The sequence below is a fragment of the Pituophis catenifer genome, unplaced genomic scaffold, assembly GCF_029215685.1.
Source record: "Pituophis catenifer annectens isolate HBS135680 unplaced genomic scaffold, rPitCat1.0.hap2 SCAF_14, whole genome shotgun sequence".
NCBI classification, from domain to species: Eukaryota; Metazoa; Chordata; class Lepidosauria; order Squamata; family Colubridae; genus Pituophis; species Pituophis catenifer.
In genome coordinates this window covers 19,017,126-19,034,381 of record NW_027256894.1, presented here as the reverse complement: position 1 = coordinate 19,034,381, position 17,256 = coordinate 19,017,126, and the positions used below count along the sequence as shown (strand labels likewise).

Sequence of the window (17,256 nt, the reverse complement as noted above, 5' to 3'; positions counted from 1 at the left end):
AAGATTGTAAGCAGGATGGGAAGAGTCTCTGAGAATGTTATGCAACTTCCTCAAGCAGAGAGATTCGAAGATGTCATCCATGGCTGGTAGCTGGAGCCCGATAATATTCTGGGCAGTTTTAATGATTCTCTGTAGAGCTTTTCTGTCCTCTGCAGAGCTGCTCCCATACCATGCAAGAATACGGTACGTCAGGACACACTCGGTGGTGCTGCGATAGTAGGACAGAAGTAGATGCTGAGATAGATTTATCTTCCTGAGCATTCTCAGGAAGTACAGCTGCTTCTGTGCCTTCTTCACAAGCATGTTAGCATTCATGGTCCATGAGAGGTCCTCCAAGATACAAATGCCCAGACATGTGAAGGTCCAATTAAACTGCTTTATTGCTACCCATGCCTATTTACAGGGATCTTCTCAACTAATGGACAGCATCTGATTAAAGTTTGATAAAGCTCAATAGCACTCAAGGGACTTAGTTTGCTTGTGGCAATATAGGGATTGTAGGCTGATCCCTCTTTTCAATCCACCCCCCAGATTCTGCCATTCCTTCTCCTACAGATACAACCAGTAGCAGACATTGTCTTCTCCCCAAGAGGTTCTGCAAGATGTATGGTCAAAAAAAAGACAAATTGGTGTCCATGACAGTACAATTGAACTCTGTGCATTTTTTATGCATGAATGCACATAAAACCTACAGATTCAATCATACTATTTAGCTGCCATATTGACTTGTTTAATCATATCCTGCAGATCCCTCTGCTTCTTCCCATCAGCTGAACCCAACCAACATTTGAGAGATCCAGAAAAGCTTCGTTCTGACTCTCTTAAGATCCAAGAGAAATTGCACTCCAAAATATTTTCGCCTGATGGCCTTCAGGATTTCAAAGGTCATTGCAAATTCTTTCGAGTTAACGCCTGGTCTTCGGTATAGTTGTTAACAGCAAAACCCAAAGTCAATATGTAGAGGTCAGATGCCCTGCAGTTGTGCACACAGGCCCTCCAGTTAGATCATACAGAACAGACTATGCCAGAGCAGTAAATTCAAAAAGTTTAGAACTGTTGGGAGGGTGGACAGAATATATAAAGAACGATTGCAGGAACTGGGTATGTCTAGTTTAATGAAGAGAAGGACTAGGGGAGACATAATAGCAGTCTTCCAATATCTCAGGGGCTGCCACAAAGAAGAGGGAGTCCATCTAGTCTCCAAAGCACCTGAAGGCAGGACAAGAAGCAATGGATGGAAACTAATCAAGGAGAGAAGCAACTTAGAACTAAGGAGAAATTTCCTGACAGAACAATTAACTATTTGTCTGAAGTGATGTAGGGTTTCCTGCCTAAGCAGGGGGTTGGACTAGAAGGCTCCAAGGTCCCTTCCAACTCTCTTATTCTATTTGGGTAAGGCTACCCCAGTTCCCCAAAATCATGACCACCTCTGCTGGAAGATCTGTTTAACTGTAATAATCTTAAAATCATATAGTTTAAGACTGTGGTGAAATCCAGATTTTTTTACTACCGGTTCTGTGGGCATGGCTTGGTGGGCATGGCAGGGGAAGGATACTGCAAAATCTCCATTCTCACCCCACTCAAGGAGAAGGATACTGCAAAATCCCCATTCCCTCCCCACTCCTGGCGGAAGGGTATTGCGAAATCTCCATTCCCACCCCACTCAAGGGCCAGCCAGAGGTGGTATTTGCCAGTTCTCCGAATTACTCAAAATTTCCACTACCGGTTCTCGAAACTGCTCAAAATTTCCGCCACTGGTTCTCCAGGACCTGTCAGAACCTGCTGGATTTCACCCCTGGTTTAAGAAATTGCAAATTCAGCCATGTTTTTATCTTGGATTCCTTGGGTCCCTAATGCAGTATTTCTCAATCTCGACCACTTTAAGATGCATGGGACTTCAGCTCCCATTCATTTATATTTATATATATATATCTAGCATGGCTGGCTAGGGGATTCCTGGGAATCGGAAGTCCATGCAGCTTAAAAGTGGCTGAGAAACATTACCCTAATGAGAGCAGCTTTTCCCCCCTAGCCTAGCCTAATGCAGAAATGGCACAATAATTCCTGTAGCTCTTTAGTTTCATTCACTGGAAGACTTCGTTACATTCTAATTAGGTTTTTTTTTCTTCTGCTTTGCCCGATGTTGCAACAGTTCAGCTGAATCACTGCAGAGGCTTCTATAATCTTTGCGGAAAAGTGGAGCCAATTTAGATCAACACCCCCGCCCTTCGGTTTCCTGTTGCAGCGGTTTGCACTGAACAGAGAAAGCACAACTTCTCATTTGCGCTCTCTTCTGCATGTTGGGGTGCTTTCAACTTCACTGCCTTAATTTTGTCTTTGGATAATAATCTGTCAAACCACCGCAGGCAGAAATGTGCACTTTGTTCCTAGTCTGGAAGGACAGAGGTCGGCATAGATTGCACAATCTATTGTAAATGTCCACCGTGTAGAAATGTATTTGTGCACAAGACTATTTTAAGAAGTCAACAGGTCTTGCCTGAATCTGACTTTTATTATTGCTACCAAGAAGATGCTGAAACGGCAAATCTGTTTGCTAGTAAAGATGAGAGAATTTCTACCAGTTGGGCTTCTGCTCACTTTAAGGCTATTTCCTTATTCTAAACTGTTTGGGCTAGAACAGGGGTCGGCAACCTTAAACACTCAAAAGAGCCGTTTGGGCCCGTTTCCCAAAGAAAAGAAAACACCGGGAGCCACAAAACCCTTCTCGTGTCTGACTATTTCCTGAGTGGCCACAAAACTAGCATATGTAGTTGAATTAAACATTCTGTTTTCTTCTGATACTTTTCTTTTCTTGGATTTATCCATGGTTGGCCTACCAGGAGTCAAAAAGCTGAATAAATGGTGTGCCAGCAGGTGTCGCACATTGGCGGTTGTGACGCATATTTTGAGTGATGGAGCAGAGGGGTGAAAGAGCCACATGCGGCTCCAGAGCCGCAAGTTGCTGACCTCTGGGCTAGAATATACCTCTCAGCCAGCTTCTTAAGTGCAATGGAGCGCAACACAAAACTCTTGTCAAAAGCAGAAGGCCAGGGCAGGAATAGCCAAGCCAATGCTGTCTGTAAATCATTAAACAGGTGCCTGTGAAGGAAATGAAACATTTAAGTGAAAACCAAGATGCAAATCTATTTTCCACCACTTGTCATACAGCTTAAAGATGTACGCATGATTAAAAGCAAGCAAGCTAACAAGCTAGATATTTTTCTAATACGACGTGTACAGTGTATACTGGGGAATTCCCCGCACAATCCTCTCAGTGATGCTATCTGAGGGAGATGCAGGGAACCACTCACAACTGAGGATGAAACATAAGCCCAGATGGTCTGGATGTAGATGGAGAAAGACAGGATATTGTTTTCTGTACGGGTTAGAAAAGTGGTGTGCCCAGGGGAAGGACCAAAGAGAAGATGGGTGAAGCAGTTGGAAGATGATAAGAAAAATCTAAAATTCCATGTGTAGAAAGCAAAACTTATTAAGGAGAGAACCAACCTAGAACTAAGGAGAAATTTCCTAATAGTGAGAATAATTAATCAGTGGAACGGCTTGCCTTCAGAAATTATGGGTGCTCCATCACTGGAAGCTTTTAAGAAGAGATTGGACAGCCACTGTCTGGAACGATATAGAGCTGTGATGGCGAACTGGAAAACATGGGAAACTATTAAGAGATGGAGGAGGAGGAGGAATTCTAAGATAATTCTTAGAATTATCAAGCTAAACAAAATACTGGTTGTACTATTAAAGACTTGAGTAGGGGGCACTTGTAGAAAAGCAAGTTGTAAATATCGTTGGCATCTACAAAAATTTAAGATTCAAAACTACTCCAACCCCTGCCAAACTACTTCGGGGCGATCCCCAACTTTTCAAAAAGTAGGATATCGCTCCTTATATTGCTCAGAATAATGAAGGTGCAGCTTTTCTCCTCAGCCTATGTGGTTTCGCTCATTTCCTGCTTTTCAAAAGCGAGGTACAATCACTACTAGATGAATTTCTAGTTTGTTTCTGCTTCTGCTCAGTGCATCTTCAAACCACAAAACTTGTCTTTGGACAAGTTCCAGTTACTTTTTTTTTCTAGAGAAATATCTCTCTTTTCTTGAGAATATATAATGTTCCATGAATACTTGTCACACACACACACACAAAATGGAACATGTCTCCATTCAGTCTTCTTCACGGGGTAGTGAGTGGGAGATCTTGTTTTATACACCGTCTAGACATGGGGTCTCCAACCTTGGCAACTTTAAGCCTTGTGGACTTCAACTCCCAGAGTTCCTCAGCCAGCTGGCGTTGAAGTCCACAAGGACTCTGGGAGTTGAAGTCCACAAGTCCACAAGGCTTAAAGTTGGCAAGGTTGGAGACCCCTGATCTAGACTTCTGCAGGAGTGTCAAACCCGCGGCCCATGGGCCAGATGCGTCACACGCTGGCCACGCCCACCCTGGTTTAGCAAAGGGGGAGGGAAGTCGCGATATGTCACGTGACGACAATGTGATGCCACGAGTTTGACACCCATGATCTAGAGTTTTCACGTGATCCCCTTTTGCGACCTGACTAGGTGGCTAGTCTGACTTAAGTGACTTCAGTGGCTAAGACTTCTTGAGCTTGTCGATCAGAAAGGTCGGCAGTTCGGCGGTTCGAATCCCTAGTACAGGTCTCCTGCCGCGAGCAGGGGGTTGGACTAGATGACCTCCAAGGTCCCTTTCCAACTGTTGAAGTTGTTGACCTTCTGACAAGCAGAAGTCCATGGGGAAAGCCAGATTCACTTAACAACCGGGTTACTAACTTATCAACGGCAGTGTTTTTCGCTTAACAACTGTGGCAAGAAAGGACGTAAAATGGGGGCAACAAAAGGTCTCGCTTAACAACAGAAATGATGGAAGGGCGGGAGGGGGGCGGGGGCCGGGGGCTCCACTGTGGTCGTAAGTCGGGGACTGCCTGCATCTTATTACCACCGGCTCTTTTACAAGGCAGAGGCAGGGAAGCCACGCCCTTCGCTCCTCCCCGCGGGGGCCGATACCAAAGTCCGGATTGGTTGTCCGGTTCGCTCGGCCCCGCCCCACCCCGCCCCTCGCGCGCTCGGCCCCGCCCCCTTCGCCATAAATCACCTGTTGCGGCTTCCGGCCGGGCTGCGAGAGGGGAGCCGGAAGTGGCTGCCTCGGCGGCGAGATGGCGTCCGCAGGCTCCCCGGTGGACCGGCTGCCCCCGCCCTTCCCGGTGGAGGCGGAGGCGGCCGAGGCGACTCACAGCGACCCCCAAGCGGACAGCGACTCGGAAGGGGAAGATATTTTCACCGGCAACGCCGTGAGTGACCCCTGTGGGGGGGGGGGAAGGAGGGGGGGCTACCGCCCAGCCCCTTTTTTGGGGGGGAGGGAGGGGGGTCGTGTGAACCTTGCAAAAGTGGGGAGACCCCCTTAACCCTCCCCCCATTCCCCCCCCCCCGTCTCGCTCCTGCAGCCTCGGAAAGTTTCCCCTGCTGGGCTGCTCTCCTGGGATGTATATGTGTGTGTGTAAATATATGTATGCTTGGGAGGACTACAGCTCCCATCATCCCCGGCCTTGCAGCCCCAGCCTCCCCTGCAGATAATGATGTTGATTTCCCCAACCTCCAAGTGCAACCAAAACTATGGCAAGCTTGGAGTGATCCCTGTGAGTGTGTGGGTGGGGGGAGCTACCGCCCAGCCCCTTTTTTGGGGGGAGGGAGGGAGGGGGATCGTGTGAACCTTGCAAAAGGGGGGAGCCCCCCTTCACCCCCCCATTTCCCCCCCCCCGTCTTGCTCCTGCAGCCTCGGAAAGTTTCCCCTGCTGGGCTGCTCTCCGGGGGTGTGTGTGTGTGTGTATATGTGTGTGTGTGTGTGTGTGTGTGTGTGTATAATATATATATGTATGTATATGTATATGTATATCTATGTATGTATGTATATGTGTATATATATGTATTTATATGCTTAGGAGGATTACAGCTCCCATCATCCCCGGCCTTGCAGCCCCAGCCTCCCCTGCAGATAATGATGTTGATTTCCCCAACCTCCAAGTGCAACCAAAACTATGGCAAGCTTGGAGGAAAGTCTTTTCCCCACCCACCCACCCATGGAGGGACCCCCTCCCCCACCCGAGATTTGCACCCCGGGAATCCCCAGAGGAGTTTTTTATGGGGGGGTGTTATTTTGGGGGTGGGGTGGGGAGCCGCTTCCCCTCCTCGGTTCCTGGGGGTGTCTGTTGGCCTGGATGGAAAGAGGGTCTTCAGAGGGGAAGGGGGTGTCTGTTGGGTGGAGGTTTGGGTGGTTTAGGGGTGGGTGGGTGGGGGTGTGTTTGGGGATTGTTATGTGTGTTGCACCTGGTCTTTGGGTGTTAAGTGAATTTCGTTGTATGGGTATACTGTGTATACATGTACAATGACAATAAAGTTATTATTATTATTTTGGTGGGGGGACTTGGCTCAGGATGATGGGAGTGGGAGTCCAGCCTTATCTCCGGCTCTCTGGGTCTGTCCCTGGGGGGTGCAACCTGGGCAGGGCACCCCACCCCACCCCATGCTGCTTGGTGTTCTTCCCTAGGAAAGCCCGTTTGCCTTTTTAAAGCTTCCATCATGGGCTTGTTTTGCAAAAGAGTTGCAATAGTGGTTTGTCTGTAAAGGGAAAAAAGCCTGGACCCCCGGGTTCGGGTTTTAAGGGTTGAAACTCTTGCTTGTTTCACAACAAGAAATGTTTTCTTCCCCCGTCTTCTTTCCCTTCTCGGGCTCTGCACCCCATCTTTGCTTTGGGTTGGTTTTGCTTCCTTGCAAAGGACTTTTTTTAATCTGAGGATTTAGTTGGAAAAATATGGGTGGTCCTTAACTCGCTTTCAAATCCCTTTGTAGAGCTGCCAATTATGATCTTGTTTAATTGAGCTGGTGCCCTTCCAGCGAATTCCATTCACAAAGACTTAAATCCTGGAAAGTGAAGTCCTCGTATCGATTTCCAAGTCTAGTCTACAGGCCTGGGATTCCTTAGTGGTCTCCCATCCCTGTAGCAACCGGGTCGGATTCTCCTTAAACTTTTTAAATCGGTCGAGGCCAACTGAATGCAGTCGTTTTCTTCCAAAGTAGTGCAAACATTTAGCCATTTATTTGTTAGACTCGTATCTCACCTTTTTGTCAGGGGTTCAAGGTGGCATACCCAGCATTCCCACCTCCCGTTTTATCCTCACAGCAGTAACCCTGGAAGATAGACTGGACTGAGAGAAGGCCAGAGTCATAAATGGGATTTTTGGGTGGGGGTGATAATATTTATCCTGGGTGTCCTCAATCTTAGTCCAATATCTAAAATCTATGCCACAAATACACAGCATGTGTTTACAATTGATAAACTGCTGGGTAGCTTACCATTTTTCAAAAACAAAATAAGATAATGCCTTGGAATTTTGTTGTGCTTGGCTTTTAAATTCTGTTTGTTTATTCTTTTTAGCTGCATTTGTATCTTAGATGTATAAACTGCTTATGGAATACGCTAATGGGTATCTTAACCTTGGAATAATCTTTTAGTAATTCTGAAGATTTCCCAGCAGTAAAGACATTAATTTTATAATCTTGTGAATTATATGCTTATAATAGCATCTGCCGTTAAGCTGCCAGCACTAATAAAAAATATCCTTATGGCTGGAAAACTTATCTGAATGGAAGTGAAGTTTCTGTGGTCATGTCCCTCTTTCCCTTTGGACAGCAATCCTGCGGTGTGACAAATGGATGCAAAAGCCCTTTAAATGCAGTTTTGATGCAACAGTTATGTCTCATCTCTGCTTCCCCCCCCCAAAAAAAAAATAATCTTATCTGATGTGAATTTCAAGGCAAGGAGAATATATGGAAACTGGCTTTCTTGCACTACAAAAATCCAGAAAGAGTTAATTGATTGGCATAGGAGAAAAAAGTCAAGGGATTTGAGGCCGGGCCCCACCCTTGTTCCAAGGGGAAATGCTGAATGTAGGCAATTTATGCAATAATTGCAAAATAAATAAATAAATAAATAAAATACAGATGGAGTGAAACCTCCTGTGGAAAAGAAATCAAAATTTGGCATTTAGTTTCTGACGGTGGGTAGGGAAGAGTTATGCACATGTGAACATAGCAACAAAGCAGCTGAAGTTGGCCGTTGCACAGCTTTTCAGCAGAAAAAAATCTAAAATGTGGGAAGCCCCCTCCCATTGTGACCAGAACTAGGGTTTCATCGTGGTCAGCATGCTTTGGGTTCTTTGTGAAAATGCTAAAGGGTGGGGGAGGTGGAGTGGGGCTAACAGAAAACAAACCGTTGGAAGTAAAATAATTCACCCTTTTGAAATCGTATTATGGAATGTAGAGTTTCTGGAAAAGCACGAGGAAAAAATAGAAGGCAAATCGTTTAGGAGAACTAGAACATAAAGAACACAAATCAATCTTTATTCGGTGGCAGAGCAGCAGATAAAAACTGCAAAAGTCAGAATTAGCGAGCACAATGAAACTTCTGTTTTTGCAAAGGGCTAGGAAAGAATGAGGAGGCTGCTAGCACTTTTACTGACTAACAAATTTTATTCAGAGGTAGAAACTTTCGTGAGCCCCAGCTCAGTTTAACATTCAGTAAATCTGAGGAAGTGAGCTGCAGCTCCGGAAAAGCTTTAAATGAAAAAGATACCATGTTTCCCCCAAAATAAGACCTAGCCTTATATTAATTTTTGCTCCAAAAGACGCATTATGGTTTATTTTCCAGTTAGGTCTTATTTTGGGGGGGAAATACAATACTAAACGCCTCCGTCTGGTTGATGATCTTAACTGGGGCTTATTTTGGGGGGGTAGGGCTTATATTACGAGCATCCTGAAAAATCGTGCTAGGGCTTATTTTCCGGTGGGGTCTTATTTTCGGGGAAACGGGGTACTCTCAGACTAACTCTTCCTACGATGTCTCAGAACGAGGGTTGATATCATAGCTCAACTCTCTGCTCCATCTTACATTGTGAGAAAATGCCGTAAAGCTTTTGTGTTTGCAGAAATGTCCATTCCAAAGATATAGGATAGAAGAAGAAGGGGGTGCTACGGATTCTCACGGGTTCAGACAAAACAGGACAGTTACTTTGACCTGCAGCTCCGAGGGCGAAGGACTTCCTCAAGTGTCACCTGCAACGGAGTGACTCTGGCTTTGTTTTGAACCTGGCTTGTTCTACCCACACAAAGCCCTGACTTTTAGCAACCTACGGTTGTGTCTCTGGTGCCTCTTGGACCCGTCACCCTGTTCAGACAGCTATTGTCTTTGGGCAAAAATTGTCCTTGCTCAGCGAGGCAGACAGTGTCAAGGCTGTCTCCAGATATGTGGGGGGGCGGAGGGGGGGTGAGGGTAAGAGTCAGGGAAAAGGCATTGTTAATTTAACCCCTAAAGCAACGTAGGCATTTCCAGGCCTTGCTGGCTGTTTGAGGAAAAAAATATAAAGGTTCCCCTTGCATGTATGTGCTAGTCGTTCCCGACTCCAGGGGGCGGTGCTCATCTCCGTTTCAAAGCCGAAGAGCCAGCACTGTCCGAAGACGTCTCCGTGGTCATGTGGCCGGCATGACTAAACGCCAAAGACGCACGAAACGTTCTTACCTTCCCACCAAAGGTGGTCCCTATTTTTCTACTTGCATTTTTTACCTGCTTTCAAACTGCTAGGTTGGCAGAAGCTGGGACAAGTCACGGGAGCTCACCCCATTACGCAGCACTAGGGATTCGAACCGCTGAACTGCCGACCTTTCGATCGACAGTGTCTTAGCCACTGAGCCACCGTATTCCTAAAAATAATAATAATAATTTATACATGGATTCAAAACGGGAAGACTTTGCACAGGGCAGGAATGGGAAGCTTAGGGAAGCTGCCACCTGAGCCTGGAATATCACTAACTTGGGACAATACAGGTAGTCCTCGACTTACGACCACGGTTGAGCCCAAAATTTCTAAGTGGGAGAGTTAAGTGAGTTTTGCCCCATTTTATAACTTTCCTATAGTTTTTAAGTGAATCGCTGCAATTAGTAACACGGCTGTTAAGTGAATCTGGGCTTCCCCATGGACTTGGCTTGTCGGAAGGTCACAAAAGTGGATCACATGACCCCGGGACATGGCAACCGTCATAAATAGTTGCCAAGTGTCCGAATTTTGATCATGTGACTGTGGGGGATGCTTTAATAGTCATAAGTGAGAAAAAATGGCCGTAAGTCACTTTTTTTTCCGGTGCAGTTGTAGCCTCGTATCGGTCATTCAATGAACTGTTGTAAGTCGAGGAACTACCTCTATAGGCCAGGACTGCCAAACTCTTTGGCTAGGTCTTTCTGCCTTTAATCAGGACTGAAATCCAGCAGATTCTGACAGGTTCTGGAGAACCGGTAGCGGAAATTTTGAGCAGTTCAGAGAACCGGTAAATACCACCTCTGGCTGGCCCCAGAGTGGGGAGGGAATGGGGATTTTGCAATATCCTTCCCCCAGGAGTGGAATGGGAATGAGGATTTTGCAATATCCTTCCCCTGGAGTGGGGAGGGAATGGGGATTTTGCAGTATCCTTCCCCTGGAGTGGGGAGAGAATGGAGATTTTGCAATATCCTTCCCGTGGAATGGGGTGGGGATGGAGATTTTGCAATATCCTTCCCCAGGAGTGGGGAGGGAATGGGGATTTTGCAGTATCCTTCTCCTGCCACGTCCACCAAGACACACCCACCAAGACACACCCACAGAACCGGTAGTAAAAAAAATTTGGATTGCACCACTGCTGTTAATAACCAGATTTGATTCTGCAGCTTGGAATAACAGCCACTTCTCTACCCTCATAGAGCAAGCCAGAGTTCCCCAGGAAGGAATCCCCAGTGCCGCTGGAAAACGATTTAAAAACAAATGGCATCCAGGAAGAACAGGAAGATCCGGATTTATTTGCAGGTTGGTTGTGTTGTATGTCACGGTGGAAAGAGGGTGATAATTTGTGTGGCTCAACTTAGCAATAGCCGTAGCACTTAGACTTATATACCTGTTCACAGTGCTTTACAGCCCCTCTCTAAGCGGTTTACAGAGTCAGCCTCTTGCCCCCAACAATCTGGGTCCTCATTTTACCCACCCCGGAAGGATGGAAGGCTGAGTCAACCTTGAGCCAGTCAGGATCGAACTGCTGGCAGCTGGCAGAATTAGCATGTAATACGGCATTCTCACCATTGTACAGGGAGGAAGGAAAGAATGGAAGGAAGGAAGGAATAGCAATAGCACTTAGACTTATATACCACTTCATAGGGCTTCACAACCCTCTCTAAGCGGTTTACAGAGTCAGTATATTGCCCCCAACAATCTGCATCCTCATTTGACCCACCTCAGTAGGACGGAAGGCTGAGTTAACCTGGAGCTTGGTGAGATTCGATCTTCCAAACTGCTGGCAGCTGTCAGTCAGCAGAAGTAGCCTGCGGTTCTGCACTCTCAACCACTGCGCCACCGCCGCTCAGTGGGATGACTCTGAGCAGCTAACAACAATCGGAGACACAAAATAAATAAAAAAATAAAGATAAAAGATGGCAGAGGCAATAAAGTAACGGAGGTGGTGGCCCAGTACAAGTAGCTTCGTGTTACATCTTCTTGGATTTGATTTGATTTGATTTGATTGTCAATTTCTAAAGAGAATGCACTAAGTAAATGATTCGACTTAGTGATGTGATTCTTACCAGGAATATCTTTCGATGTTCACCAGAAGTCAAGAAGTGACTCCCTACTCTGGGATGAAATTCTACAGACTATCCTCAGTCAGGGAATTTCATCCATGGCTTTTTTCTTTTTTTTTAAATCGATTTGTCCTTTTACAGATGCCACTGTTGAATTGTCCCTGGATAATACCCAAAACCACCCAAAGAAGGAGACGACAACAGTTTTCAGTCCTGTCCCCTCTCTAGAAAAACCAAGCCATTCCTCTTCTAACCAGCAGTCCAAAACCTATGAGGAGGTAAGTGCTTTTGTGTTTGGCTAATTATTCAGTTGGATTATTTGGCTAATTATTCCCTTGGACTGCAAGGCGATCAAACTGGCCAGTCCTAGAGGAGATCAACCCTTGACTGCTCTTTAGAAGGCCCTACCTTTCAGGATATAATTGCTAGGAAAAGCAGCATGAACATAACACACACAAACAAAAGCACTACAAATGCTTTAAAAATAAAAAAAAAAAAGCAGTTAAGATGCTTCCCAAAGAGCAGTGAGAGAGGAAAGCTGGAGACAGCTGAGCAGGGGTGAGATCCACTTATCTTCGCTACCGGTTTGCAAATGGAAGCTTGCGCGCGACACCTCTGCACATGCGCAGAGTGTCAAAAATGGGATGTGATGATGTCTAGGGGGAGCCTCCTTCCGCCCGAGCCGGATAGAACCAGCTGTATTTCACCACTGCAGCTGAGGTTTCTGACGGGGTCTCCACCTGCTTTCCTATCTCTCTTTCCAACGTTGTGTGTCGTACTGTAGGAGATGACCGGGCTATGCCCGAGGGAGGGATCTAAGTCCAGCCCATCTTGAGTTCCGTTGATTCTTATCTCCCGCCTATCTGCTTTGACTGTTAGTAGTTCAGATTCTTGCTGAGAACGTTATCGTGCCATAAACCTGTATTCGTTTGAGCCGCCTTGGTTCCTGATTTCCTCCGCTTCACAACCGACCTTAAGTAAGTCCCAAGAAAAGCTTCTGACATCCGTGTAATCTTTCCTTCCTTCCTTCCTTCCTACCTAGCTGGAAGAGGAAGAGCTGGAAGATCAGTTTGAACTTTCCGTGGAAGTGAGCGATCCAGAGAAAATTGGTGAGTCACCGTGAAACGGAAAGAGTTTGACAAGAGTCATGTAGGGTTTAACTCTGTTGGACGTGCAGCCGTTCCTTAAATTCATTATATTCACCTTCTGACTGAATTATCCAGAAGAAAAAGAAAAAAAGGCAAAGAGCAAAGGGGGGAGAGACGGTTTCAATCAATTGTGAAGGGGGAAGGGTGTAAGAACAGCAGGGTGTATTTTTTGCTTATCGTTATTTGGCTGAGATTTAGTTATTTTTAATTTTTTAAAGCAACTTGCTAGTCCTCATGGAGAGACACTAAAAATGGAGGATTCAGATAGAATTGTTGCTACCCTGAGGGTTTTTTTTTTAAGAGCCTTGGACACCTGCCACGTCGGTATTTTCCTTCTGACCTCTCCAGTGAGGTCAGGTTTCCCCATCAGTAGCATCCTATCCTCCACCTACCCCTGCGGAGTGGATTAGGTTCAAAGCAAGTGATCCAAACTCACCTGTAAAGAACGAGTTCGAATCCCAGAAAGGGTATGGCTAGCTGATAAGAGCCAAATAGCTTGAAATAGATCTATACTAGTCTCCCTTTATTTCTTTGTCGGCAAAAACATAAATTCAACAGTACAGAACGGAGTTTTGATTTCCTCTTTCCTCTTTTTTTGAATCATAAGATACAACACTTAATGATGGTCATAGGGAACAAATAAGCAATCAAATCATACTAGGAAAACAATATAAATCGTAAGGATACAGCAACAAGTTATAGTCATACAGTCATAAGTGAGAGGAGATGGGTGATGGGAACGATGAGAAGATTAATAGTAATGCAGACCTAGTGAATACTTTGACAGCGTTGAGGGAATTATTTGTTTAGCAGAGTGATGGCGTTCGGGAAAAAACTGTCCTTGTGTTTAGTTGTTCTGGTGTGCAGTGTCCTATAGCTTCGTTTTGAGAGTAGGAGTTGAAACAGTTTATGTCCAGGATGTGAGGGGTCTGTAGATATTTTCACAGCCCTCTTTTTGACTCGTGTAGTATACAGTTTGTTTGTTTATTTATTTATTAGTTTGATTTATATGCCGCCCTTCTCCGGAGACTCAGAGCGGCTTACAATGCTTTTAAGCAATAGCCTTCATACTTTTGTATATATCTGCTTAGTAGGGCTTTTGCCCCCCCCCCCAAGCGGTGTTCTACTTTATACAAAGTCAGCTTATTGCCCCCACAAACCGGGTCCTCATTTTACCTACCTCGGAAGGATGGAAGGCTGAGTCAACCTTGAGCCTGGTGAGAATTGAACTCGCAGTAATTGCAGGCAACTATCAGCTAAATACTACTTTAACAGTAGTTTAGTCCACTGCACCACCAGGCTCCTGTAGTATATAGGTATTGTCCTTGAAGAAGCAGCAGCTGCAAAACCTGATTGCATTTAGTGCAACTTTCATGGCAGCTGCATAAACAGGTACCTGTCAATGCAGGGTTATGTCAGGGAAACGCTGTGCCTGGGGAATATTCTCCGCTCGGCTTTAGGCTTGTGCCTGTCTCGAACGAAAGCCGTCTGCCCCAAAGGGATCGCTTGGCCAACTCTCAACCCCCTTCCTCTTTCTGTGTGCTGTGTGTTTTCTTCAGCTGCTTTAGTTGTCTAACAGCCACTTCATTGTTCAGCGAGGGGCAGATGTGGAAGGCTCCCTCTGCCCTAGCCATGCAACAAGCCCTTAATTCTTGCATCAGCCTGATATTTGTAGGAAGCGGAGCTCGGTGTGTGGCTCGGATTCTCTCCGTTCCACTGGAGCCCTGGATCGATCCACCGGTTGCTTGGAAGTTCTGAGTGGCTTTTATTTTATTTTATTTTATTTTATTTTATTTTATTTTATTTTATTTTATTTTATTTTATTTTATTTTATTTTATTTTATTATTTTATTTTATTTTATTATTTTATTTTATTTTATTTTATTTTATTATTTTATTTTATTTTATTATTTTATTTTAGTTTATTTTAGTTTATTTTAATTTAATGTCAGCTGAAGCAAGGCATGAGAAAGATGCCCTTGCTCGGTTGGCATTGATGGTACATCGACAGAGGGAGAATTCGGCATTAGAGAATGCTCTTTTTTTGAAAGGAAGTGAGGTTTTAATCCTTAGGCGTCTAAATAAGATGGTTCTTCCACCCTGGGAAAGAGGGGGGAAAACTCTACTCCAACTTCGGGAGAGCTTGTGCAGCTTCAAAATCTGGAAAAGTTGTTTTTTTTTTCCCCTGAAATCTCAGGATCGCATGATGGACTGAAAAGGAAGCCCTGTTGAGTTTTGGCACACGGGCCTTGAAAAGCGAATGCCACAAACGGGCACCGTTTGTGCAAAAGAAATCATGTCAATACAGTTAGTCGTCGACTTTTAACGACCACAACTGAGCCCAAAATTGATGTTGCTAAGTGAGAAATTCGTTCAGTGGGTTTTGTCCCATTTTACGGCTTTCCCTGCCCCCGTTTGTAAAGTGAATCACGGCAGTTCTTAAATCACGGCGTGGTTAAGTGAATCTTGGCGTCCCCGTTGACTTGGCTTGTCAGAAGGTCGCAAAAGGGGGTCACGCAACCGTCATAAATATGAACCAGCAACCAACAGGGATGCTGCAACGGTCATAAGTGTGAAAAATGGTCATTAGTCACCTTTTGCAGTGCCATTGTAACTTCGAAAAGTCACTAAACAAACTGTTGTAAGTTGAGAACAACCCGTAGTAACCATTTGTGTACAGCGTGTGTGTATGCATAAAGGTATGTGTATTGAGGTTTTCAAACATATTTTTACTCTTAGTGTAATTTTAACGTATGTAAACTGCCTAGAGATAAAAACCAGTTTGGGTTAGTGATTAAAGACCGGGCTAAAAAAACCACACGTATTTTGTGTGGAGTTGGTGAGGATTAAGGAAGTAAACACCTGTAATTGTTTGAATAGAATCCTGGTTGAAAACATTCTAGCTGTTGATTAAGCCTATGAATCATTTTGGAAGTCTCAAGTTGTTAGCAGAAAAAAAATCCAAGGACTGTCCTTGACAATGGATTCCTCTGTGCAGACGCCCACAAAGAAAGCACGTTTAACCTCAAATTACTAAGCGTCCCGGTTATTACAGCTTTGCTGAAGCTGTTAAAAGTCTCAATTTTCTTTTTTTTTTTGTTCCTGCAGGAGATGGAATGAATGCCTACGTTGCTTACAAAGTGTCCACAAAGGTACGCCAGCTCTGATTTCTTCTTCCCCGTTGCTGCCAAGGCATCGGGTCCGCTTAAGTCAAGAGTTTTCTGATCTCGGGAATTTCCAGGAGTGTGGCTCCTTCAACTCCCAGAATGCCACCACCAGCATCACCATCGATGAGAATTCTTTAAAACTCTTAACACTCTTTAAAACAATGTTTTCTCAACCTTGGCCGCTCTGCTGGCTGGGGAATTCTGGGAGTTGAAGTCCACACATCGTCCAGCGGCCAAGGTTGAGAAACGCTGCTTTAGAACAACAACTGTGATGGCCTCACGATGGCACCAAGCGTTTAAACTTTGCTAGGCAACTTTTGTTTTCTAAATGAACTTCATGCAGCCACAAAAAACTCCACGGGGCTCAGCTTTCCGGTCATTTCCTGTCTCTCTGCGTGGGCGGTTCTGTGTGTGTCGGCTTTGTCTTCAGGACTTCATGGTATTCAGAAGAGGAACTCTTGTCTTTTTTTTTTTTTCCCCTTTTCAAAGGGGGCCCAGCATGTTCTCCAAACACACAGGTTGTCTCTGATGATCTCTTAGCAAAGCCACCCCATGGATGGTCTGGAACAATAGTCAGTCCATTGGAACAATAACCTCATCTGTTCATTTCCTCCTCCTCCTCCTCTTTCCCTTCTCCTCCTCTCTTCTCCCTCCCTCCCTTCCTCCTTCTCCGCCTTCCTCCTCCTCTCTTCTCCCTTCCTTCCTCCTCCTCCTCCTTCCCTCTCCTCCTCCTCCTCTCTCCTCTCTCCCTTCCTCCTCCTCCTCCCTCCTCCTCATTCCTTCTCTCCTCCCTCCTCCCTCCTCCTGTCTCCCTCCTCCTCCTCCGTCTTCCTCCTCCTCTCTCTACCTCCCTCCCTCCCTTCCTCCTGTCTCTCTCCTCCTTCTCCTCTCTCCTCCCTCCCTTCCTCTTCCTCCTCCTTCCTTCTCCTCCTCCTCCTCTCTCCCTTCCTCCTCCTCCTCCCTCCTCCTCCTTCCTTCTCCTCCTCCTCCTCTCTCCTCCCTCCCTTCCTCCTCTCTCCTCCCTCCCTTCCTCCTCCTGTCTTTCTCCTCCTCATCATCCTTCCTGCTCCTCCTCCTCCTCCTCTCTCCTCCCTTTCTCCCTCCTCCTCCTGTCTGCCCCCCTCCTCCTCCTCCTTCCTTCTCCTCCTCCTCCTCTCTCCTCTTCAAGGCTTTGTTTAATTTTATTTTTCCCCCAGCTCCTAAATGCCACACAAGGAGAGTTTGCAGCTCTTTTGGGAAATCAAAAGATTTCCCTGTATAACAAGTGC

General features: G+C 45.6%; 1 protein-coding gene across 1 annotated transcript in view; it reads left to right on the top strand.

Annotated features, from left to right (window-relative positions):
• The first annotated feature begins 5,147 nt into the window (after positions 1 to 5,147).
• The window catches only part of SNX1 (sorting nexin 1), a 30,906-nt gene continuing 18,797 nt past the window's right edge, over positions 5,148 to 17,256 (top strand). Inside the window, exons 1-5 of the mRNA XM_070953513.1 lie at positions 5,148 to 5,314; positions 10,807 to 10,909; positions 11,815 to 11,951; positions 12,716 to 12,782; positions 15,930 to 15,973. Coding sequence (XP_070809614.1) covers positions 5,180 to 5,314; positions 10,807 to 10,909; positions 11,815 to 11,951; positions 12,716 to 12,782; positions 15,930 to 15,973 — 486 coding nt within the window. The 5' untranslated portion in view covers positions 5,148 to 5,179. The remainder of the gene's footprint in view (positions 5,315 to 10,806; positions 10,910 to 11,814; positions 11,952 to 12,715; positions 12,783 to 15,929; positions 15,974 to 17,256) is intronic.